This window comes from Neophocaena asiaeorientalis, unplaced genomic scaffold, assembly GCF_003031525.2.
Source record: "Neophocaena asiaeorientalis asiaeorientalis breed wild unplaced genomic scaffold, Neophocaena_asiaeorientalis_V1.1 scaffold242, whole genome shotgun sequence".
NCBI lineage: Eukaryota > Metazoa > Chordata > Mammalia > Artiodactyla > Phocoenidae > Neophocaena > Neophocaena asiaeorientalis.
The window spans coordinates 3,760,198-3,783,522 of NW_020172451.1; the positions used below are offsets into that span (position 1 = coordinate 3,760,198).

At 60.4% G+C, this 23,325-nt stretch overlaps 1 protein-coding gene across 3 annotated transcripts in view; it reads left to right on the top strand.

The window, feature by feature from the left end:
* Positions 1–23,325, top strand: part of WNT7B (Wnt family member 7B) — a 49,768-nt gene that overhangs the window by 5,701 nt on the left and 20,742 nt on the right. For 2 of the 3 annotated variants that reach the window (XM_024737367.1, XM_024737366.1), the window contains exon 2: positions 21,117–21,343. In XM_024737367.1, coding sequence (XP_024593135.1) covers positions 21,117–21,343 — 227 coding nt within the window. The remainder of the gene's footprint in view (positions 1–21,116; positions 21,344–23,325) is intronic. The other variant, XM_024737365.1, reaches the window with a different exon arrangement.

A 23,325-nucleotide genomic window follows, 5' to 3' on the forward strand; every position in this document is an offset into this window, starting at 1 on the left:
GAACGCCTGATCATTGGGGACTCAGACTTGCGAAGTGCCAGGCCAGAAAGTCCTGCTGTGGCGTTCCTCCTGGGATCTGGATCGACTCAGGAGGTCTTGAAATCTCAAGCCTCTGGTTCTCAGAGGTCGGGGGTGGAGATCCAGAAGTCTCCCCCTCCCAGAATCCCCAGCATGTCAATCTTAAGCCTTGCTAGGGAATCGGTAGCTACTCTGCTTAAGAAATCGCTTTCGGAGCCAGCTGGCTGAGGTCTGGCGTTAACGGGGAGGTGTCCAGGGGTGGGAAACCAGGAGTCCTCCCCGGGTGGTTTGGAGTAAGAATCTGGGACGAGGAGGTGGGCTCGGGGCTCAGGAGCTGGTGAGAGTGGGATGCCGGGGCAGCAGCTGAGGGGCTCTGGGGCAGGTGATGGCCAGTACACCTCCACAGACCCTAAGTTTTCCTTTGGGGGTTGGCACCCCAAATCCAGGCCTGCCGTGACTACCATCTGTGCCCACAGAGGCTCGCTCCTCGAGTGTGCACTGCCAGCTTTGTTGGCAGAAATTCTCCTAAGGCAACAGCTTCCCCAAACGTTCCTGGACCGGTGCTGGGGTCTGGAGTGGGTGTGTGTGTGTGCGGGGAGGGCAGGAAGGCAGACTCTGCCCCCTGCCCCGCCATCAGCAACCCCTGCCCCAGCGTCAGTCCAGCCTGACCTTCAGCCCCAGCGGGAAGAAAGTGCTGAGGCCAGCCTTTCCTGAGCAGAAACTAACACCAGCGTTCCCGAGAGGGAGCGAGGGAGGCTCCGGCATTGCTGGGCTTCCCCCCACTGTTGGTGGGCATAGGGCTGACTAGGGTTAGGCTTAGGTGTGTAAGATGCCATGGGTGGAAGCAGGTCCTCAGTGGTGCAAATGAATGTGAGTGTGGAGAGAAGACCCTGTGGGCCGCCTATGAGCTGAGGCCTGAATGCAGGTGAGGCAGCCGTGCAAAGTGCTTCAGTGACAGTTGGGGGTCAGTGGTAAAGCCCATCTCAGTAGCCTTCTCGGAATGCTCCCAAAGCTTGGCCCTGGGGATCTGAGGATGCCAGAGGCAGGAGGGGGCCCTGGGCAGAGGCTTCTTTCTGCCCCAGAGAACTTTCCAGAAGGCATCCATTGCTGGGATCACAAACACTGGCGGACAATTGATCCTGCCCCTTTCATCTGGGCTGCTCTCCCGGCTCCGCATCCCGGGCTGTGGTCCGTGCACAGCGAATCCCAGATGCATGCCTGGGCCGCTGCCACTGATCTGGTCGGACGGGTGTGCTGGCCTGGAAGAGCCCCGAGCCCCTGCCGGACTCTGAGCTTGGCCTGGCTGGCCATCCGAGGCAGCTCCGGCCAGCGCGGCTCTCCACTGTTGTCAGAGCTGGCGCTCTCAGGGCCAGTGAGGATCAGCAAGGGCCTGAGGGAGGGCAGGTGGGGGGCTGCAGGCCGAGGGGAGGGCCTGCGGTGCCGGCTCGGTGGGTCTGGGGGCCAGGCTCAGGCCTCGTGCCAGGACCAGGCTGACCTACTGTCCTGGGCAGGTCCCTTCCGGTTTCGGCCGCCCTCTCCCAGACGTGGGGCTGGCTGCAGTGATCCCCCCAGATCTTCCGGTACGAGTTTCTCATGGTGACCGCCACTCTGGGGACCAGAGTGAGTCATGGTGACGGGGCAGTTACTCACCGACCACCTGGCCGTGGGGGTGAGGGCGCTCACCACTGCCCTGCCAAGGCTGGGCCTCTTCCCGGCTCTGCCGCTGTGGCTTTACTGGTGGTGCCAACCGCAGTTCCAGAAGCCCTGTGGACGTGACCCTGGAAGGGGGCTGCTGAATCAGGCCCACTCCCATGGTATCGCCGCCTACGTGGGGTCAGAATGGGGCCACCGGCTCAGGCGGGGACAGGTTGCCCTGGGGAGGAGCAGCTCCTGGCCTAGGAGACTGTGCGTGTCCTGGTACGGGAGGAATTCTGCTGTGTGGCCTCGAGCAGGTCCACGGGCCTCTCTGGGCCTCAGTATGCTTGCCGTCGGTCACTTGGAAATGAAGATCCTTCCAGCACAGGCTCAGGTCAGGCCCATACGCCCCTGGGATTCAGAAGCACGTGTGGCTCTGTGGAGGGGTGTGCTCACGGGTGAGCCGAGCTGGGGAACCTGACGAAATCTCAGCCCCCAAGGGACCCCCAGCTCAAGATATACGAATAGAACTGCTCTGATCTCAGAGAACTTCGAGACATCGTTGACGTGTGAGTGAGTCTCGTCAGCCACTAGTTAAAGGGGGAAGTGGTGCATTTGGGACATGACTCCTTCGACTTTCTGTGTGTGGGGCGGGAGGGTCAGGAGGGGAAGGTGGGTCCCCCCATGCTTCCTCCCAGGGCTGCGTTAGGTCCTGCAGCTATGTATTGCGGCCCGCAGGAGAAGGGGCCATTTTCTAACCACGTTTCCCTTTGGTCCTTGTGAAGCCAAGGGGCCTGATGGTGACACAGACACCAGGTTCACTGATCATCATTCCTCCTCTTACTGCCTGGGTACATCCCGTAACCTCAGCTGTGTCCTCCGTACAGTGGGGGCCATGGGAACAGTAACCTAGAGGGGGTGTGAGACTTCAACAGGCAAATGCTGAGATGAGCTCTGCTGGTTGCCTGGTATACAGTAAGTGCTCAGAAGATGGGGTCGTTCTCAGCTATTAGGAGCAGGGAGGCTGGCCACCCGTGACAGAGGGAGGCCCTGTGTCTGTGCTTGTTCAGTAGAGAGTAATGAACTGTCTAGGGGATCTTGGAGGGCTTCCCAGAGGAGGTGACACTTAGGGTTTTGAAGGATGGATAGGAGTTGCCCAGACTAAACAGGAGCACAACAGAGACTCTTAGAAGAAGGAACGGTACTCACTGGCAAGCACATCCACCCAGGGTTCCTCTCCAGGGAGCCTTTTGGCATCTTATTGAGGTGGGCAGACAAGAATGTCAGGGTCTAGGAGAGAGGCCCTTTCCTGAGGTCACCTCTGGGTAACAGCCCTCCCGGCTCTGGTCCAATAGCGAGAGGAGTCCCGGGATCTCTGGGGCCTCCGGGGTGGTACAGGCAGCTGTTGGAGGTGCCCTGGAGAGGGGAGGTCACCACGAAGGGGGGTGATTTTTGATTTTTGACGCCCTGACTGCACACTGTTTCATTGGGCTTCTCTGGGCACACCACGGACAGAGGTCTGGCAAGTTGCACTCCTTGCCTCTGCCCTCCCCACACACTTATGTCCCCCCGAGCCTCATGCCAGCCTTGGGGAGCAGGGGGCCAGGGCTGCTCAGCCTGCGGGGAGCCCAGAACTGGGCTGGGGACCTGGACCAATGCCATGGTCCGACTGCCCTGGAAGGACCCTGCGGGTGGTGGCAGACGAGGGGGTGAGGTGGGGTGGAGGCCTTGGGTGTGGGGATGCAGACCCTCTGTCAGCTCAGGATTTGGGGTACCCAGAACAGGCCCCTCCATGTGGCCTGTGGCCAGCCCCCTAACCTCCTGGGGCCTCGCTCCTCCTGGGGCAGATGGAGGGGCTTCAGCTGGCTCCCTGAGGCCTCCATGTTGCATGGTCCTGGGTCCAGCTCAGACACAGCTCACCTCCCCCCCGCCCCAACTCCCCCAGCAAGGGGACAGGAGGCCGGCGCCCTCCCTTGTCAGATGAAACCCCGGCCCAGGGCTCCCTCAGCCTGATGAAAGGGTCATTGTGTGGTGCGGGCCGCCGGCTGGCCAAGGACAAAACCACCATTTGTCCTCCTTCCCTGGCTCAGGGCAGGGGCCTCCCCTTGGGCCAGCCGGTGGGGTGGGGGTGGGTACAGGTGCGCTCCTCTTCCCTTTCTCCATCTTCCCGGTCTCCATCACAGAGCTGCTCCGCCTGCCCAGGCCCCTCCCGGTCCTGCTTCCCACCCAGGGCACCCTCATCCTCTGGACCAGCCCCTTTATTGGCAGGGAGGCAGTGAGCTCTCCAGCCCTGGAGGCATACAAGCAGATGTAGGAGTGAGGGCTCGGGATGATGGGGAAAGACCTTGCCTGGAAGGAAGCCAGAACTCCTGGTCCCCTGTGTAAGGCAGCCATGTGGTGTGGATGGCCTGCTCCGTGGATGGAGATGCTGAGGCCCTGGGCAGGTCATCCCACAGCCTCAGCAGCGGAACACAGAGCAGGGCTTGGACCCCTGCCCACTGATGCCTCGCCCAGTTTCGGGCCGGAGCAGGTGGCCTCTGAGGCACTGGGGATGCCAGAAGGGCTCGATCTGAGGCTGTGAGTAGAAGACACTAAAATTCTGCAGCCCCCAGGTAGACACTGTTGCCGCAGACCCTAAAGCCTGCCGGCTGCCTGGAGCGGGACCGAGGGGGTACTCCACCCTGCCCAGCAAGCAGCTCCCTGGCATCAGCTGTGGTCTGGAAGAGCCCAAGTCAGCAGCACCTGGCAGTCCCACCCCAGTGACACCTGTGGGCCTCCATCCCTTTCTGGAACCACCCCCCATGGCCATCCCTGCTCCCGACCTTTCTCCACGTGCCTCCCAGGCCAGAGGTATTCCTTGTGCTAGAAAGCCCTGCTGCCATGTCCAGCTGGAGCTATGAAGGAGCAGGCCCCTGGCAGGAGCCTTTGGAAGGGTTGGTGGTGGCTGGGTTCACCCTCCCTGTAGCATGTGGCAGTGCTGCCAGGGTGCCAAGGGCCAGGGTGTCGAGGGATCCAGAGCTGAGACTTAGGCCTTCACCGTCCCAAACTGCAAAACCCTTTCGAATAGGAATTCCTCCAGAACATACTACCTGCCCCCTGGGCCCCTGACTGGGGACACAGGGCTTTGCATTCCACTTCTGCGGGACCAGGCCCCCCTGGAAAGGCTTTCTCTCATGGAGTGGATGTGTGCAGACATCTGGGGTCTGCTTTGAATCTGCTCCCTCCCAGGCTGCCAGAAAAGGGGAGCTAAGCAAGGGCCTCCCACTTGGGAGGAGCGTGAAGGTCAGAGCACCGAATAACCCTCTAGGTCATGCTCAACAGGGCTGAGCCCAGATTCGAACCTGGATCTGCCTGACCCTTAGGCCTGTGCTGCGGCTCATGGCGCTCTGCTGATGCAGGTTTCCTGCCTTGAGCAAACTCCACTGCTTCTAATTCGCTGCCTGTAACCTCACATGGGTGGAGAAACCAACTAACCCAGCTGGTTAGAATTGTCCGTCGACCAGGAGTCATGAGCCTCCAACTCTCAAGCTCAGGGGCTGCCTCCACGTTTGGATTTGGGTCCAGAGGGACAGCTTTCCTGGTAGATGCGGGGGAGCCGAGGAGCCCTCAGATTCCTGCCCTGGGTCCCTCCCTGCCATGGGCCCTGACCTTTTTCCTCTGAGACCGGCTTGAGCAGAGAGGAGGTGGCCCCAGCTGGCCAGCTGGTGACCTCTGCCGGGTCAGCATGTGTATGGTGCCTTGTGCCATAGACTTGAGGAAACCTTGTGGGCAACCCTCCCCTTTCTTGGACCTCAGTTTCTCCATCTGGGTGATAAGCCTCGGTGCTCAGGGGCCTTCCTCTCCCCTCCTGACCTCCCGCCCGTCCTCCCCAGCAGTCCCAGCTTGCTCTCCACACCAGCAGCACCCACTGCAGCCCCTGTGCCAGGGGAATGAGACTGGCCATGTGTGCAGGTGGAGTTGGGAAGCCCGCTACCTTCCCCACGATTATGCAAAGCCCTGTGGTACCCGCAGCGGGAACAGTAGTCCATGTGCAGTGAGGGTAGACCAGGGAAAACCTCTCACAGAAGGTGACCTCTGAACTGGGTCCTAAAGAATGTGCCGGAGAGAAGGAGGGTGGCGTTGCTGGCTGCAGCGGTGGCAGCGGGATGGCGGGGATGGTGGGGTTGGGGCTGGGGGGACGGGGAGTGGTGGCGGCTGGTTAGAGTGGGGTGCGCAGTGGGAGGTGAGGTCGGAGTGTTGGCAGGGCTGCTGCCCCGGGCCTGGGGAGCTGCAGGGCTGGGATTGGCAGCTTCATCCAGAGCTAAGGAAAGCCCCCGGGCTCAGGGTGGACGACAGGGGAGAGGGGAGGAGGCTGGTCCTGCCGGCCTCAGACGCAGGGGGTGCTGAGGGGAGGGGGCGGATTTCCCCGGCGGGATCTGCAGGGCTGATGGGAGGCCGAGTGTGGGAGGGGAGCCCTGTCAGCACCCAGGCTCGGAGAAGCCAGGCCTGCGGTTGTGGGATTGACCGCTGCCCCCTCCCCCAGCGCCCAGCACAGCACTCGGCTCTCAGTTGGTTCCCAGTAAACACATGTTGGCTGGTCAGATGGCTGCTTGTGTGTCTGGGGCTCAGCGAGGCCCGCTGACCTGGTCAGGGCCCACTGCCCAGTGGTGGCAGAGGCCTCCAGGTCCCAGGTGTGTTGGCGCAGGTGGACACGGGGTGGTCTGGGTGCCAGGATGACTGCCAGGATCCCGACTCCCACCTTTCCCGGGTGAGTGGCTGCGAGTGCTGGGAATTTCCAGGTACAGCTGACATGCCCCCTCCAGCAGCAGCCGGATCCATCACCTTGCTGTCCCCATCTTCCCGGGCCTGCCTGTCCTGTGTCCTGTGCCCCGTCTGCCTGGGTTGGGCCCTGCATCAGGCTAAAGTGCCGGCCTGGTGGCCCCAATGGACTGAGCCCCTGGCAGTGCCCTGGCGGCGTCACCCCTCATGGTGGCACTGCCCCGGCGGTGGAGCATGGTGTCCAGCATGCCCAGGTTCCCAGGGCAGCCCTCCTGAGTCTCAGGTCCATGAGATAGGCTGGGATGCCAGGCGCCGGGCCGTCGGGGTGCTCAAGGAGCGTGCAGGGGGTGACGGGGCAGGAGCCCAGGGCTGGCCGTGAGGCTGGTGCCGTGGCGCACCGGACAGGGAATCGCAGCCTTGGGCTCTGGTCACTCACCCTGTCCCCAGTAGTTCGGAGCACACAGGGATTCTGGGTTCATCACCCAGGGCGCGGGGGGCCCCGGAGACACTGGCCTGGAAACGCCACATTGGGGCTGTGTGGCCAGGCAGGGCTTCACTCCAGGCCGCAGCTCCTGGAGCTGTGTAAGGCGTGGAACCTTCCCCCTGCACGCCCCCCCTACCCCGGGCCCTTCTTTATTTCCTTCTGTGTAGCTCCAGGAGTGAGGCGGGGTCCGAGCGCTGATGACTCCATGGCCTAGGGAAGTCCTCGATGTCTAGCTTCCGCCTGGGGAGTGGGCGTCGGAGGGGAGCCTCTGGCTGACCCTCTGGGTCATATGCTCGCCTCCCATCCTGTCCCAGAGAGGAGCGGAGAGCAAGGGTTTGCAGTCAAGTCTGAGCGTAACCCAGAGCCCACTCCTGACCTTCCTTCTGCGGTTGGGACTCCTGTGGGGGTTGAGGGAGGGGGGAAAAGGGGAGGCAGGCGGATGGCAGGGCCGTGGGCGGATGCTGAGGAGACAGACAGGGCCTGGGGCAGAGCCGGAGGCGGGAAGAAAGGCTGCAGAGCCCCGTCCTGCTCTGGGCTCTGATACCAAATACCTGCCAGGTGGCTGGGGACAAGGTACTGCCCCTCTCCTTTGACCGGGGGCTGGCAGTGGAAGGCAAGGGTGGTGCTCAGGACCCCGGGCCACCTGGGTCAAGCCCTGGGGCCCCCTGAGCTCGGGGAGGTGTTCTAGCCCCAGGAAGCGCTCACCGATCGTTCAGGTCATCACAGCCAGGCTGAAGGGTTGGGGGGGGGGCGTGAGGAGGGAGCTCCTCCTGGGGAGGGTGGACACCCATCCCAAAAGGCATCCAAGCTGAGGCACTTGGCTGGGCAGGCCCCGGGGGCCCAGGAATTCTTGGAGGGGGCCCCAGCTTCGGTGGGAGCAGAGGGCAGGGCTGTGGGACAGGGGAGAGCCTGGAGGGGCTGGGCTCACTCACACTCACACTCCACTCTGAGGTGCTGAGGGGCCCAGGCAGGGTCTCACCCTCATCTGTTCCTGGGAGAGGGACCCTCCAGGATGCCTGCCCGAGGCTTAGTGCCAGGGCAGGGACTCAGCCCTGCAGTCTGCACAGAGGGGATGGCTCGCTTCCCACTGTCCACAGGGGCTTGTCCCCCAGACCCGCTGCTCACACCAGGTCCGCGGTCGGGAAGGCCGAAGTGCTGGCCAAGCCACTAGGCGCCGAGACTCCCAGCCTGGCCATGGGCCAGTGGGGCCTGCCAGCCTCCTCCCACCTGTTCCGCCCGCCTGTCCGTCCATCCGTCTGTCCTGAGGTTTCAGACTGGCATCCTGGTCATCCAGGCCCGCAGGCGCCCCCGCGTCCGACAGATCTGGGGCATCGGGGCCAAGGCCAAGGCCCAGGCCAGGGGTCTCATCCTTGCTCGAGCCTCAGTTCACTGTGGGACCTCAGGTGCTGTGGCACCTCTGGGTATTAGTATCCCCACCTGTACCTGAAGCGAGGCAAAAGGTCAGGGGTAAGGCCTAGGGAAGGTCAGGGGTTAGGCCTAGGGAAGGTCAGGGGTAAGGCCTAGGGAAGGTCAGGGGTTAGGCCTAGGGAAGGTCAGGGGTTAGGCCTAGGGAAGGTCAGGGGTAAGGCCTAGGGAAGGTCAGGGGTAAGGCCTAGGGAAGGTCAGGGGTTAGGCCTAGGGAAGGTCAGGGGTAAGGCCTAGGGAAGGTCAGGGGTTAGGCCTAGGGAAGGTCAGGGGTTAGGCCTAGGGAAGGTCAGGGGTTAGGCCTAGGGGAGGTCTAGGGCACAGCAGAGGATGCAGAAGTGTGGCCTGGCCAGGCGGGTATTGCTGAATCTCAGCCCCTAAAGGCCTCCTCAGGAGCCTGGCTAGATGTAACCATGCTGGGCAGGAGGAAGGGAGGACAGAGGAGAGACCTGAGTGGGCTTCTTGGAGGAGGGGGTACCAAGCTGGGCCTTGAATTTTGCCTGGCTGCTGGAGGGGGTCAGGGTGGCCCTGGAGGGGGAATTGCTGGTCCAGTGTGGTCGGAATTCAGGAGTGTCATGATGGGCCTAAATGCCCAGCAGAGGTCTGGAAGTTTCTGAGGTCAGAGGTCAACGTCCTGAAGTTGTAGGGTCACAATGACTAGGTGAGGTTCCGACTTCACAGATTCGGCAGATGTGGGGGTGGATGGTGGTGGCCGCAGCCCTGCCCGAGACCCCCTGCCTGCCACCTGCTTTCCCTCAGGCTGCCTGGTTTCTCACCAGGGTGGGGTCCCAGGATGCCAGGCCAGGAATGCCAGCTATGTGGGGAGGGCGGGCTGGCAGCCGCCCGCCGGGGGCACGAGGGAGCAGGCGGACGCTTTGCTCTCTTCCCCGGGAACGCTGCGGGCAGCGAGCTGAGCGGAGCAGTGGCCTGGAAAGATTGCAGCGGCCAGACTCAGGTGCAGGGAGCCAGCCCGCAGGAGGCCCTGCCCACGAGCATTGGACGGATGGGTAAACTGAGGCTCCCAGAGGCCAGTGAGAGTCAGTGGCTGAGCGGCATTCGAACACAGGACCCCAACCCAGAGAACCTTCTTTAGGATACAGCTGCAGGTACCTAGATTGTCGCTTCAGCCCCTCACTCCGCAGATGGGAAACTGAGGCCAGGGCGGGCGGGGGGGCCAGCTGGGCCCCTTCCTGCCTCCAGGCCTCTCTCCAGGCTGCTCGGGACACCCTCCTCCCTGCCCAGCACCACGGAGCTCCCTGCTGGGTGTCCTCTTGAAGGCTTAGTTTCCTCATCTGTAAAGGGGGATGGCAAGGCCCACCCTGAAGAGACCCCATGGGGATGCAGTAGGACAGGGTGGGGGACACTGCTCAGGAAGGGTGGTCTTTTTGTTTTGTTGGATTTTTTTTTTCACAAGGGTGTTGTTTTGTCTTGTCGCCCCCATAAGTGCAGGCCCTGTGACTGGGCAGGTTAGGCGACAGGTCAGAGGGTCAGGCAGGCTGCGATCAGGCCTGCCCTCTGCACAGGCTCCACTCCCCTGCATCGCCTCCAGCCACGTCCCAGGGGTTCAGCTACTTCCTGATCCAGTAGAGGGAGAAGGCATTTGCCAACAGAGGATTGATTGTGTCCGATTTTCAGATGAGAAAACTGAGTCTCAGAACAGCCTTTGAGTGGCCTTCCTGAGGTCTGGGGATGTCCCCAAGCCCCATGCTTCCCCCAAGCTGGCCTAGAACCCCGGCTGGGGAAGGAGATGTGCAGATTCAAGGCAGATCAGAGCAGGGGCAGGTGGCCTGCGTGCCACCAGGCCCTTGCACTGGCTGCATCAGCCCCCAGCCTCCCGTTCTGCTCTATCCTGATCCATCTGACAGGGGAAGGCTGAGGGGACCCTGCGGTGCCGGCTCTGGGACTGTGATGGTGGCCCAGGGGGTCTGCAGTGTGACCCCAGACTTGGAAGACATTCTTGTCCCCATTTGACAAACAGGAACACTGAGGCCAGCGTGCACCCCTGCCCCCTACTCTGCCCACGGGGCCCTGCTGGGCTCCAGAGCCGGTGGAGAGCCTCTTCCAGGCCATCTGTGGCTGTAATGTCCTGGGCCAACTTCTGCCCACCTGAGGGAGAGGCTGGCAGGGACGCAGCCTTGGGTGGGCGTGGGGGCCAGGTGCCGCCCTCCCAGGTATTTGCGGAGTTACTTCCTGGACAAGTGGACCCCGGCTCGCCTCCCTGGCTGATCGCAGATAATTAGAACATTCTTCAAATATTTTGCCGGAGGATGCCTGAGGAGGAAGAATTACAAAGCGCCCGGGACAGGAGCGTGGGCTGGAGGAGTCCTGGGCAGCTGGGCGGCAGGGGCCAGGCCAGGGATGGGGGCCTGGAGGCAGGCTGGGGATCTGGCCATCTCGGCCCGCCTGTCCCCACCTCCATGGGGGTGGAGGTGCTTACGTCCAAGGGCAGCTCAGAGCCCGGCTGGGTGCTGGGCAATGTTGGCGGTCCCCCAGCTGGTGGTGGTGGCCAGACCCTGCCCCAAATGGCATCAGGAGAAGCCTGAGGGGGTCAAGCACAGAGTCCTGGCTCCCTGGGGGTCCGGTGGGTGGGAAGGCCTCTCGGAGGAGGGTCTCTGCGGTGGTGAGATCAGCAGGTCTGGGAAGAGGAACTGGAGGGTGAAGGTGCAGAGGCGGAAAGCCGAGTGTTGGAGGGTAAGAGTGAGTGGTAGGGGTGTGCCCAGGGCCGGCCTCATGACTGACAGCACCCAGGGCCAATGAGGAGCAGCCCAGGGCCGGGCCGGGAGGCCTGGCTCGGGCCCTGAAGCCATGTCCTGCTGGTACCGGGGCAGGGCGGAGGGGCAGACTGGGGGTGGGGTGGGCCGCCCCGGAGGGCAGAGGGAGCCCTGGGCTGCCGGCGGGAAGCCCTCTTTCATCACTGCTCACCTTCCCAAAGGTGATACAAGCCTCCTCCCCAGGAGGAAAGCAGGATGTCCCCCAGCGACCCCCTCCTGGCTCTCGGGGCTCTGGGAGGGGTCTGGGGTGTTGAGGCCCAGTGGGCTTAGTCATGAGGTCTGGGTTCCGGAAAGTACTTAGACCCTAGTCTCCCCCATGGAGTGCTGCCCCAGTCCTAGCCTCGGGGACATGCCCAGGATTCTGTGGTTGGTTAGGGGCAGGGGCTGCTCCAACCCAGAGCCCTGGGGATGGGTGGGCTGCATTAGAGCTGGTGTTCTGTCCAGTGAGAGGGAGCCGGGGCTCCATGCCGTGGTAGGCCATTTGCCCTCTGCGGGGGTATCTCTATCCTGTGCTGTGGTTTGTGGAGTCCTTGTTTGGGAATTTGTAGGAGAAACGAGATGCTGAGGTGGAGGTGCCTGGCTCCTGCGGCCACATCCGTGGCCATAGTTTTAAGGCCCCGAGGACAGATCAGATGGCGCGAGGCTTCCTCTGGGCCTGAGAGGCTGTTCTGTCACGTGGACCCGGGCTGGCAATGATGCCACTTCTCTCTGGCTCTTTAAGTAGGAAGACAGGCAGATGCCAGTGGATCAGTGCCCTATCAAGGGCACTTTGGGGTGGCTTCACTCCCATCATCCCGGCACCCTGCCCACATCCTGGGGTCGAAGTGCCAGGCCCTCATCCTGAGAAACATTGTTTCTCAACAATATGTAAAGTGGGAATAAAATCTGCTCTTTATCGACCTGTAACAGTCGAAGAGAAAACGGGGTGCGCCTGGGTCCCCCGCCCCGCTGAGAGCGTGCCAGCTGCAGCGTCCTGCTGTCCACGCGAGCGGGGTCATTGTCCTGGGAGGCCCCGGCAGCTGAGTGCGAGCTGCCCTCACGCGTCCCACTGGCTGATACGTCCGTCCGTCACTCATTCGGCAGCTCCACGGTGACCACGGAGGCTCAGCTGGGCCTGGCGCAGGCCAGGCAGACTGCACAGTGGGCAATGAGATGGGCCACCACCCTGGAGCAGCGCGCGGCCTGCGTGGGGAGGGCCTGGCTCAGGTTTGGGGGCCTCCTTCAGCAGCCCTCCTGGGAGGTTCCCCCCAGTGTAGCCTCGTGCCCCCAGGGACCGATGGGGGAGGATGGTTCTCCAGGTGGACAGGTGACCTCTCCAACTGTCTTTGAGGGTCAGGGACAGGGTGATGAGACACTGACCGGTCTGGAGCCAGGATGTATGGGTCCTGGTCCCGGCTTCCTCCCTCCTCCTCCCTCCTCCCTCCCTCCCTGAGCTACTCGGCAGGTGGCTGGACCTTCTGGGCCTTTCAGTCCTTATTCTGAGGGATAACAATAATAATTATAATTCTTTTCACAACATCTGCCCCCCGTCCCGCTACTGAGGGGACCCCTGGGCCCAGAGTCCCGCGCACAGTAGGTGCTCACGCCACCTTGAGTCCACCAGCATGAGAGGTTTAGGGTAGACTCCTAGCTGCTGAGGCAGGTTTGGAGGGCATTAGCTCCTGAACGAAGCAGGGGTGTCCTACACAGAGACAGGGAGGGGCAGGGTGGCTCTAATCCTGAGCTTTGGTGAGACACTGGCTCCCCCATTTGACCCCTCTTGGGTCCTCAGGGTCCCCGCTTTTGTTTCCCAAGGAAGAGCCCTAAGGCTGGGCCATGGCAGGACTGGTGCTTGGCCTAGACAGGGGCCTTGGCTGGGTGGCACTGGGAAGAGGCTGCCCGTCAGGGTCTGGCCCCACTGGTGGGCCCAGCTCCTCGGGGCAGAGGACAGCTAGCAGGTGGGCAGCTCTGCCCCCTGGCCCCGAGCGCTGCCCGGGGGCAGGCTGAGAGCAGAAGGGCCCTGCCTGGGGGGGTCCCACTGATGAAGGGCTCCCTCCAATGTCACGCTCCTCAGGGTCTCCCGCGCCCACGCTTCTTATTGCCCCGGGAGCTGCTGGGTCAGCCTGCCTCTCTATTCAGGGTTCCCAGAGGCTCAGGGCCCAGTGGGGACAGGCTGGCAGCATCTGGACGGAGTCCAGGCAGAGGCAGAGGGCGGCAGGCAGGCAGGGGGCAGCCCTCAGCAGAGCCAGGCTGTGGATGCCCTTGGATCCCCGGGCCTCTGAGCCTGGGTTTGGGCTGTACTCTGGCCTAACCCAGCTCTGCCTGCAGGGGACGGGGGCCCAGCCCACAGCAGCCCCCAGGAGCATGTGCTGCAGGAGGGGTTAGCACCCCTCAAGGCCGGGCACACAAAGCATCCAGGAATGATTTTTAATGTTCACATTTTATTTCTTTTTTTTTTTTTTTTTTTTTGCGGTACGCCGGCCTCTCACTGCTGTGGCCTCTCCCGTTGCGGAGCACAGGCTCCGGACGCGCAGGCTCAGCGGCCATGGCTCACGGGCCCAGCCGCTCTGTGGCATGTGGGATCTTCCCGGACCGGGGCACGAACCCGTGTCCCCCGCATCAGCAGGCGGACTCTCAACCACTGCGCCACTGGGGAAGCCCCACGCATTTTATTTCTTAATTGTGCTTTCTTTATTTTAATTTTTGTAAGAAAACTTGGAGTTTGTATTCTTGCCTTGCTCTGCCAGCCCTGTAAACTCTTGTATTGCAACAGTTTACTTTTTTGTCGACGTATAACTTACATAAAGTGCAGAAATCTCTAATGGGCATTTTGATGCCTTTTCACCTACATGGGCACCTGTGTAACCCCTTCCCAGCTTGAGATAGAGAACATTCGGGCCCCCAGCAGAGCAGGCTCCCCCCTGGCCCCTCCCCATCAGTGCCTCCCACCTCAGGGTGACTTCTGAGTTCTGCTTGGCCTGGAGCTTCTTTTTTTTTTTTTAAGAAGATGTTGGGGGTAGGAGTTTATTAATTAATTAATTTATTTTTGCCGTGTTGGGTCTTTGTTCCTGTGCGAGGGCTTTCTCTAGTTGTGGCAAGCGGGGGCCACTCTTCATCGCGGTGCACGGGCCTCTCACTATCGCGGCCTCTCCTGTTGCGGAGCAGAGGCTCCAGACGCACAGGCTCAGTAGTTGTGGCTCACGGGCCTAGTTGCTCTGTGGCATGTGGGATCCTCCCAGACCAGGGCTCGAACCCGTGTCCCCTGCATTAGCAGGCAGATTCTCAACCACTGCGCCACCAGGGAAGCCCCTGCCTGGAGCTTCTTATACGTGGTAGCATCGGCGTTCTCCCGTCTTTCACTCCACATGGTGTCTGGGGGAGTCATCCGTGAAAGCGGTTTGCATCTGGCTGGGTGAATGTACTGCAGAATCTCTCATTCTCCTGGTGATGGACACCTGGGTTGCTGTTCCCAGTTTGAGCTGGAGACCCGCGTTCATGTCCTTTGGCAGATGTAAGTGCTTACTTTTCTTGGGTGTATAGACCCTAGTGTGAAATTGCTGGGTCAGAGGGAAGAGCTGGTCCAGGAATGAACCCCTTGGTGGTGGATGCAGTGGCTGATATGAGCACCCACTGGCTTCAGAGTTGCCGGTTTAAGCATCGGTCCCCCTGATAGAAACAGCCCCCCCCACAAGGGGGCTGGATCCTGGGGGCTCAATGAATGAGGGTCAGTAATGGGGCTCCAGTCTCAGGCTGTGAGGGTTAGTTAATAATGGCCAACGTCCACGACCTCTCACCACAGGCCAGCTACGAAGTGCCATGTACTTCGACTCAAGTACCCCTCCCGGCAGCTCTGTGATGTATCATGGCTATTATTACTCCCACTTTACAGATGTAGAAACTGAGGCACAGAGAGGTTAAGAAACTTGCCTGAGGTCTCAGAGCTAGGAAAAGGCAGAGCCAGGGTTCCAAACAAGCTGGCCCGCACCAGGGCTCATGTTCCTAACCCCTCCCCGCAGAGCTGCCAGGTGGGCAACCTGGTACCCAGCTAATGATACAGCAAAGCCCCCCGCCCCCTGCCCTTGGCCACTTCTCTGCCCATCTGTCACCTGGCAGTGGTCACCTGCCCCTCAGCCCCGCTGGAACCCCCTCGTCCTCGGGGCAGCCCCATCCACTTGGACCGCTCTGGCAGGAGAAAGACCTTCCGATTGTTCAGTGGCAGCCCCCTCCTTGCACAATGCCGGGCTCCAGCCCAGCGCCCTCTGGTCTGAGATCAGAGAGCCCTGCCCACAGCCCCCGGGGACGGGGACGAGGTGGGGGCTTCTTGTCTGCAGGGCCTGAAACCCTCCTCCTCCGAGCTCCCTTCATGGGACTGGCCCAGGCCAGGAGTGAGGAAAGTTCCAGACTTTCAGCTTTGCCCACTCCCCCTGGCATCTTGCCTGTGTCCCGAGGCCCCTCCCTGAATAGTGCAGGGAGATGAGCCCAGAGCAGAATTTTCCATGGAAAAAGTCAGCAACTGAAACACGAGCGCCCCGCCCAGCTCCTCTGTGCTCAGGGCCACGCAGAGCCGCCCTGCCAGCCTCTCCTGGGGCACCTGGGCGGGCAGCCTCCCAGAGGGTGAGAGCTGGGCCCACCCGGTGGGACACCTTGCTGAGAGTGCCCATAGCATGTCCTCACCCCAAACTGCAGTTACCCCAGAATGCTGCCTGAGTCCCCTTCCTGTCTCCAGCAGGGCATCAGTTCTGTAGCCACCATGTATTTTTACCCCTTTCCCACTCTGACGGTTTCCTAACGCGCCGCTCACATCTGCAGCCCCCTCCCCTCCGGGTGGAAGGAACAGTGCGGGCAGGTCTTCAGGTGTAGTGAGGCCAGGTCCTGGGGCGAGGCGGGCGAGGCCTGTTCAGGGAGGCCAGTGGTCAGACTGTGGGAGAGGGGATGGACAGGGCACCGGACCGGTTGCCAGAGCTCAACCACTGGCACCAGCAGCTGTCCAGAAACCTGCACGAATTAACGAGTGACCTGGAGGATTTTAAATGCGGGCAGGATGTAAGCTGTGTTTTTTTTTTTTTTTTTTTTTTTTTCGTGGGCCTCTCACTGTTGTGGCCTCTCCCGTTGTGGAGCACAGGCTCCGGACGCACAAGCTCAGCGGCCATGGCTCACGGGCCCAGCCGCTCCGCGGCATGTGGGATCCTCCCGGACCGGGGCACGAACCCGTGTCCCCTGCATCGGCAGGCAGACTCTCAACCACTGCGCCACCAGGGAAGCCCGTAAGCTGTGTTTTGAGAATGAAGAGTGGGTGTAGTTTCCCACTCCAGGCCGTCTTCTATATTATGCTCCTACTGTGTGCTGTGCTCTGAGCCACAGTGCTGTCTCCACCTGAGTTCTGGAAGCAGAGACCTGGCTGTGTGGCCTTGGGCAGGTCCCTTAGCCTCTCTGAGCTCCAGTCCGCACTCCTGTAACACGGGGATGGCAAGGCTCATCTTGCAAAGAGAGGATTGAGACACAGCGGAGGGCTGTGTTGTCCAAGGCGGGTGCTCAGAATGGGAATATTTAATATCTTTAGGGGAAAAAAATCTCCACATTCTAAGGGAGACAATGTTGAAATCATTTCTGAATTATCAACCATATCTGATTATTTTTGCTCCTGGTATACGGTGCGACTCTCTTCTCTGAAGCTTTTGTTTTACCTCTACTCTACACGCTGACATCTGGAGGACAGCTGGGGGCTCCCATCCCCCTACTGCATCAGCACCAGTTGCCTGGGAGAAGCATACAGGGTACCACCCGGGCAAGGCCCCTCTGGTCCCCTTCCACAGATCCCACCTATGGCCAGGGGTATGGAAGTCCTGTGTACAGAGAGCATTTTTTAAAAATTAATTAATTTTATTTTTGGCTGCGTTGGGTCTTTGTTGCTGCGTGCAGGCTTTCTCTAGTTGCGGCGAGCGGGGGCTACTCTTCGTTGCGGTGCACGGGCTTCTCATTGCGGTGGCTTCTCTTGTTGCGGAGCACGGGCTCTAGGCGCGTGGGCTTCAGTAGTTGTGGCACGTGGGCTCAGTAGTTGTGGCTTGCGGGCTCTAGAGTGCAGGCTCAATAGTTGTGGCGCATGGGCTTTGTTGCTCCACGGCATGTGGGATCTTCCCGGACCAGGGATCGAACCCGTGTCTCCTACATTGGCAGGAGGATTCTTAACCACTGAGCCACCAGGGAAGCCCAGAGAGCATTTTTAAAAATCGTGTTCAAAGTTCATTTAACATAAAATTTGCCACTTCACTTTCACCGTGTTAAAGTATACAATTCCGTGACATTTCATACATCTTCAATGTTGTGTAACCATCACCTCTATCTAGTTCCGTAACTTACCCATCACCCCAGGTGGAAATTCCGCACCCAGGAAGCAGTGACTTCTCATTGCCCCTCCCCCAGCCCCTGGCCTACCCTGCTTCTGTCTCTGTGGATTTACCTTTGCTGGACGTTTCATAGAAAAGGAATCATACAATACGTGGGCTTTTGTGTCTGGCTTCTTTCACTGAGTATAATGTTTTTGTTTTTGTTTTTTGCGGTACACGGGCCTCTCACTGCTGTGGCCTCTCCCGTTGCAGAGCACAGGCTCCGGACACGCAGGCTCAGCGGCCATGGCTCACGGGCCCAGCCGCTCCGTGACATGTGGGATCTTCCCGGGCCGGGGCACGAACCCGTGTCCCCTGCATCAGCAGGCGGACTCCCAACCACTGAGCCACCAGGGAAGCCCGAGTATAACGTTTTTGAGGTTCATCCATGTAGCATGTGTCTGTGCTTCATTCCTTTTCATGGCCAAATAATATTCCATGGTCCAGGTGGACCACATTCTGTTTATCCATTCATCCGTTGACGGACATTTGGGTTATTTCCTCCTTTTGGCTATTGTGACTAGTGCTGCTATGAACATTTGTGGACAGGTTTTTGTTGGAATGCCTGCCTTCATTCTTTTGAACACACACCTAGGAGTGGAATTGCTGGGTGCTATGGTCATTCCTTTGTGAGGAACTTCCCAGCTGCTGTCTACAGCGGCTGCACCATTTTACATTCTCACCAGCAATGCCTAAGGGTCCCAGTTTCCCCATATCCTCACCAATGTGTGCTATTTTCTGTTGTTTTGATCATAGCCATCTTGGTGGGTGTGAGGTATTTCCTCTCTGTGGTTCTGATTTGCATTACTCTAATGATGATTGACGTTTAGAATCTTTTCCCATGCTCGTTGGCCATTTGTCTCTCCTTGGAGAAAGGTTTAAGTCCTTCACCCATTTTTTAAATGTGGTCTTCTTGTTATTGACTTGCAGGAGCTCTTTTTGACATAATCCCTGAGTATTTATTCATTCGTTCATTCATTCATCCATTCCACACTCATGGTCGGCTACACGGGGCAGTCCCCGAGGCCCTAGGGCCAGCTCAGACCTGGCACTGCCCTCGATGTGTTTGCGGGCTGGTGGGGGAGCCAGGGGTGGAAACAACGACCATGAGACCAGGGGTGAGGTTGGTACTCGAGGGACAAGCGTCCACAATGCGTGTCCTTGGTGCCTGGGGAAGAGGGGTTTGAGCCCAGTGGGGCTTGCCCTTGGGCCTGGAAGGGCAGGAGAGTTTTCGAGACAGAAGAAAGGGAGGGAGACCAGCATGCCAGCAGAGGGACGAGCGCAAGCAGGGGTGGCAGGGTTGTCAGAGGCCAGATCATAGGAGGCGTCCGATTCTGATCAAAGGAACCCAGGGAGCTGTAGGTGGGCTCTCAGGGACACCATCAGGGTGGGGTGGGGGGAGGTGGGTGCTAGGGGTGGCCTGCCTGGAGGGGGGAGACCAGGGCTGCAATAATCTGTTTCTGCCCCCAGGTGCATCTAGTTAGACCCCATTTGTCTGAACTTCTGCCCCCAGGAGCAAGGGTTCTTACCCTGGGCAGCAGGGCCTTGGCAGCCCAGAGCCGGCTGGAAGGATCTGGGGATGGGGAATGTGCTTTTCGCATCCAGGCTCCGACCGACCAGAGGGCTGGAGGCTGGTGCCCGGCAGGGTTCCCATCCATCTCATTTCCCTGGGTTGGTTTTCTGAGCATCTACAATTACTTTGGGCTGAATTCCCCAGATTCCAGCCCGCTCCCAGCCCCGCCTGCCCAGATGCTCTTCCTTCACGCCAGCCTCAGGCGTTGCTGCGCCTTGTGCCCGTGGGAGACCTAGGGGGGTCTCGGCCAGATTAGTGGGTGGGGCTGGCGGGCCACGGGGATTGAGTGTCGCCGGGGCGTCCTGGTCGCAGCACGTGCTGTGGGCTCAGGCCACACGGGGACTTTCCCAGCTGGCTGTGGGTGCTCGGCTGCCCTGGAAAAACACTGACTCGTTTCTCTCAAGAAAGGGGCTGGCAGGCTGTGGGCAGAAGGAGGGAACTCACCGTGCTAGGAGGCCAGGGCCTGCGCAGCGGCTTTGGGGAGCCCCTCGTGGCCTCCCCACTCCCACCTTTTGCCCCCAGACTCTGTCTTGAAACCCAGCTGTTGCTGTGGGTCTGCGGAACCCAGCCCGCCTCCTTTCAGCTTGCTGTCCCTTCCCTGGGTGCTTAAAACCAAACAATTGATGCAGCTTCTGTGGGGAAACAGCCTGCCAGTTCCTCAGAAAGCAAAACCAACGACCTCGTGACCCAGCAATTCCACTCCTAGGTACATGCCCCGAAGAACGGAAAATAGGGACTCAAAGAAAACTTGTGTGCACGTGTTCAGAGCAGCGCTATTCACAACAGCCAAAAGGTGGAAACAACCCAAATGTCCATCAGTGATGAAGGGATAAACAGAATGCGATCTCGCATTACAATGGAATATTATTTGGCCATCATAAAAAGGAAGGAAGTTCATGATACAATGAGGACGAACTTTGAGGAGGTTATACTAAGTGAAAGAAGCCAGGCACAAAAGGTCACATGTTGTATGATTCCATCCGTATGAAATGTCTAGTGGCTGCCAGGGGCTAGGGGAGTGACTGCTAAGGGGTAGGGGTTGCCTTCTGGGGTGGTGAGTGCCTTGGAACTTGATAGAGGTGGTGGTTGACCAACACTGGCAATGTATTCAATGCCACAGGACTTTAAAATGGTTAACTTTCTGCAATGTGAATTTCACCTCCTTAAACGAATAAACAATCACACTGATGACACCCAGGGGAAGAGAGAAACAGTGGAACAAGTGCCCCCAGTTCCTGCAGGGTGCTGGGAGATTAATTACAAGGCACCCTCAGGGGACCACTCTGAGGATACAGTGTTGCAATAAAGCACCCGGCCGAGCCCAGCACACAGTAGGTGCTCAATTCACATCAGCTCCTGTTTCCTCCTCTGAGTGCACCCAGTCTTCCAGAAACAATAACAACTGTCATCCCCACCTGTGTGTGCAGCCTTTCTCCCCTTGGAGAGGGGGAGAAAGGTGTTTTATACCCCATGTCATGGGCGTGAAAACTGAGTCTGAGAGAGGCAGAATGTCTCCCCAAGGTCACACACGGACTGTGGCCGCAGGCAGTACCCGGTGGGCTTGGCTCCCGGCCTGCCCAGCCTACTTCGCAGCCTGCCTGGTCCAGGCACCCTGGGGTGGAGGGAGCCGGGGGTCTACAAGTGATGGAAAAGCCTCAGTTGTCTGGGAGTTGGGGTCTGCTGCTTGGGGGCAGCTGTGGACAGTCGCAAGCTGGTGGCTGTCAAATCCACGAAGGGTCTGTGTGTCTGATTCGGAAGCACAGAGAGGCGTGGTTCTTGTATTCCACGGGACTGTTGATTCATGGAACCTGTGATCCCGTGGTTCTTGCGATCCCGTTCCTGCAAATTTGAGGCTGAGGGGGCACAGGTGTGTGTGCCTTTTCAAGCTGGAATCCTGTGTGCAGGTCAGTGGAACATGGTGCTTGAGGGCAGGGCTCTGTGCTTTGTTCCCTGGCAGGCAGAGCTTGGCACGAGGTGGGCTCCTGGAACACGTCTGCTGGCCGAGGGACTGAGTGGGGAGAGTGGCAGGCGCGGGGTGGCGGGAGCCTGCCAAGGTGTCTCACCTCCTCGGCATCCTCTCCCCCCTGCAGAGCGCTGTCCTCCGTCGTGGCCCTGGGAGCCAACATCATCTGCAACAAGATCCCTGGCTTGGCCCCGCGGCAGCGTGCCATCTGCCAGAGCCGGCCCGATGCCATCATCGTGATTGGGGAGGGGGCGCAGATGGGCATCAACGAGTGCCAGTACCAGTTCCGCTTCGGACGCTGGAACTGCTCCGCCCTCGGCGAGAAGACTGTCTTCGGGCAAGAGCTCCGAGTAGGTAAGGGCGCCTCTGGGCTTGCGGGGACCCCACCTTCGGGGCTTTGGGTGCCTGGGGGCCAGGCCACCCACTGAAGGCCAGGCCAGGTGGCCCACGCTCACTTTCCTACACCTGCTGGCTGATTTCTTTGCTGTAACAGCAGTTCTCTGGGTCTGGCCTGCTGGAGGCCCAGGACCCCAGGGAGACCCGGACCCGGACCTGGCCTGGCCCTTTGGGACACTGCCGTGTCTGGAACGAGGGAGGTGTCGACAGGGGCCAGCCCGTGTGAATGGACGAGGGCCCTTGCTCTGGGCTGTCAGGCTGGGGGACACCGTCCCGTGTGGACGTGAGCGGGCAGGTTGGGGGCGCAGTGGTTAGAGGCACGCCGTGCTGATGCACGGAAGCCGGGTGGCCCTAGGCGCGAGGCTTTGTCTCTCCATGTCTCTGTGTCTGTGTCTGGAAACGGGTAACAGTAGTGGTTCCTGCAGGGGGCGGTTGGGGGGCTTGATGCGAAAGGTGCCCGGCCCACAGGAAGCGCTGTATGATTGTAGCTGGGATTCCGAGAGTGGAAGGGACTCTGGCCAGAGGGAACAGCAGGGTGCAGCAGTGTGACAGGTGGGGGCAGGGAGGAGTCCAGCTGGAAAGGGGTGGCCTCCGATTCCGTGGGCAGTGGCACATCCAGATTTCTGTGGGCTGAGCCCCGCTGCGCTTTGCACAGTCCCTGGGCCACACGGCCCCGGGGGAGGCTCCCGTGTGCCCATTTTACAGGGAAGGAGACTGAGGAGTGAAAGGGAGAAGTGGGACTTGCGGAGCTTGACCTGATTTGGAGCCGCTGTGTGACCTTGGGTCTGGCCCTTGGGGCTTCGGGGCCTCAGTTTCCTCGTTTGTAACCTGAGCTCTGAGCCAGCAGGCCCTTATCTGGGTCCCCAGCGCCTCTCCCACTGCCTGTGTGCAGTAGGTACTTAATAAACAGCTGTTGAACGAGAGAGGGTGGGGATGGTGAGACACCTGCCGCCCCCCCAGGCCATTGTGAGGGTCAGAGGACAGAGAGTGATAAGGGGACACAGTGCCGGGCATGCAGGGCTGCCCTGTTATTCCAGACCCCAACCTGCGGGCACAGGTGAGCCTCCAAACGTGTGATTACAACAGGTCCTTCCGTTCCCAGAGGGCCAAGGAGCCTGGGCCTTTGGAGCCGAGTCACAGCTGGCGGGACGGAGGCCAGAGCTGAGCTCTGCAGGGCTTGGAACGCCTGTGTGGGGCTGGGGGAGGCACAGGGGAAAGCCCCCAGGGGCTCCTTTGCGGTGAGCAGCCTGTGGGTGGCACCTGGCACGGAGGGTGGCACCGCCCCCTCCCGAGGGCCGCACCACCCAAGTGCAGCTTCCTCCCTCCAGGTGCCAGCGGACAGGGTGGGACTGCCTGCCCCGTCCCCTGCAGTTGGGAGGGCACGGGTGCCAGTGCCTGCTTCATGCCAGGTGCCCACCTGCCTGCCTGGCACTGCCCGTCCCCTTCCCACCCACCCCGCCCCCCAGGACCCTGGGCTCCGATGCAGCTGTGACCATCCCCACGGCACAGCTGAGGATACTGAGGCCAGGGGACTTGTGCGGTGGCCAGTGGCCACATGGGGGAGCTGGGTTCAGATCCCCTTTCTGGTAGCCCTCCCTGCCTCCCTGTGCAAAGGGGGATGGGCAGTGGACATGGTCCTGTGGCCTGAGGACAGGTGGGAACTTGCCCTTCATTTAGGATCTCAAGGCATAGGCGGTGAGGGAGACCTGGCCACTCTGATCCTCTCCTCAGGGTCAGGCCCCAGGCGGGGAGTTCACCAATAGTACCAATAGTAAATGCCGGGCTCCTATGCACCCTCCAAAGCCCAGAGGATTGGCGTAGGCCCCCCTGCCAGCGACCGGTCCCCGCATAGGGGACCCACATCACTTTCCCTGAGGGCAGCCCCTGGTGCTGTAAGGATCTCAGCTTACAGCTCACAGCTGTTCCTTCTTGGAGTCTAG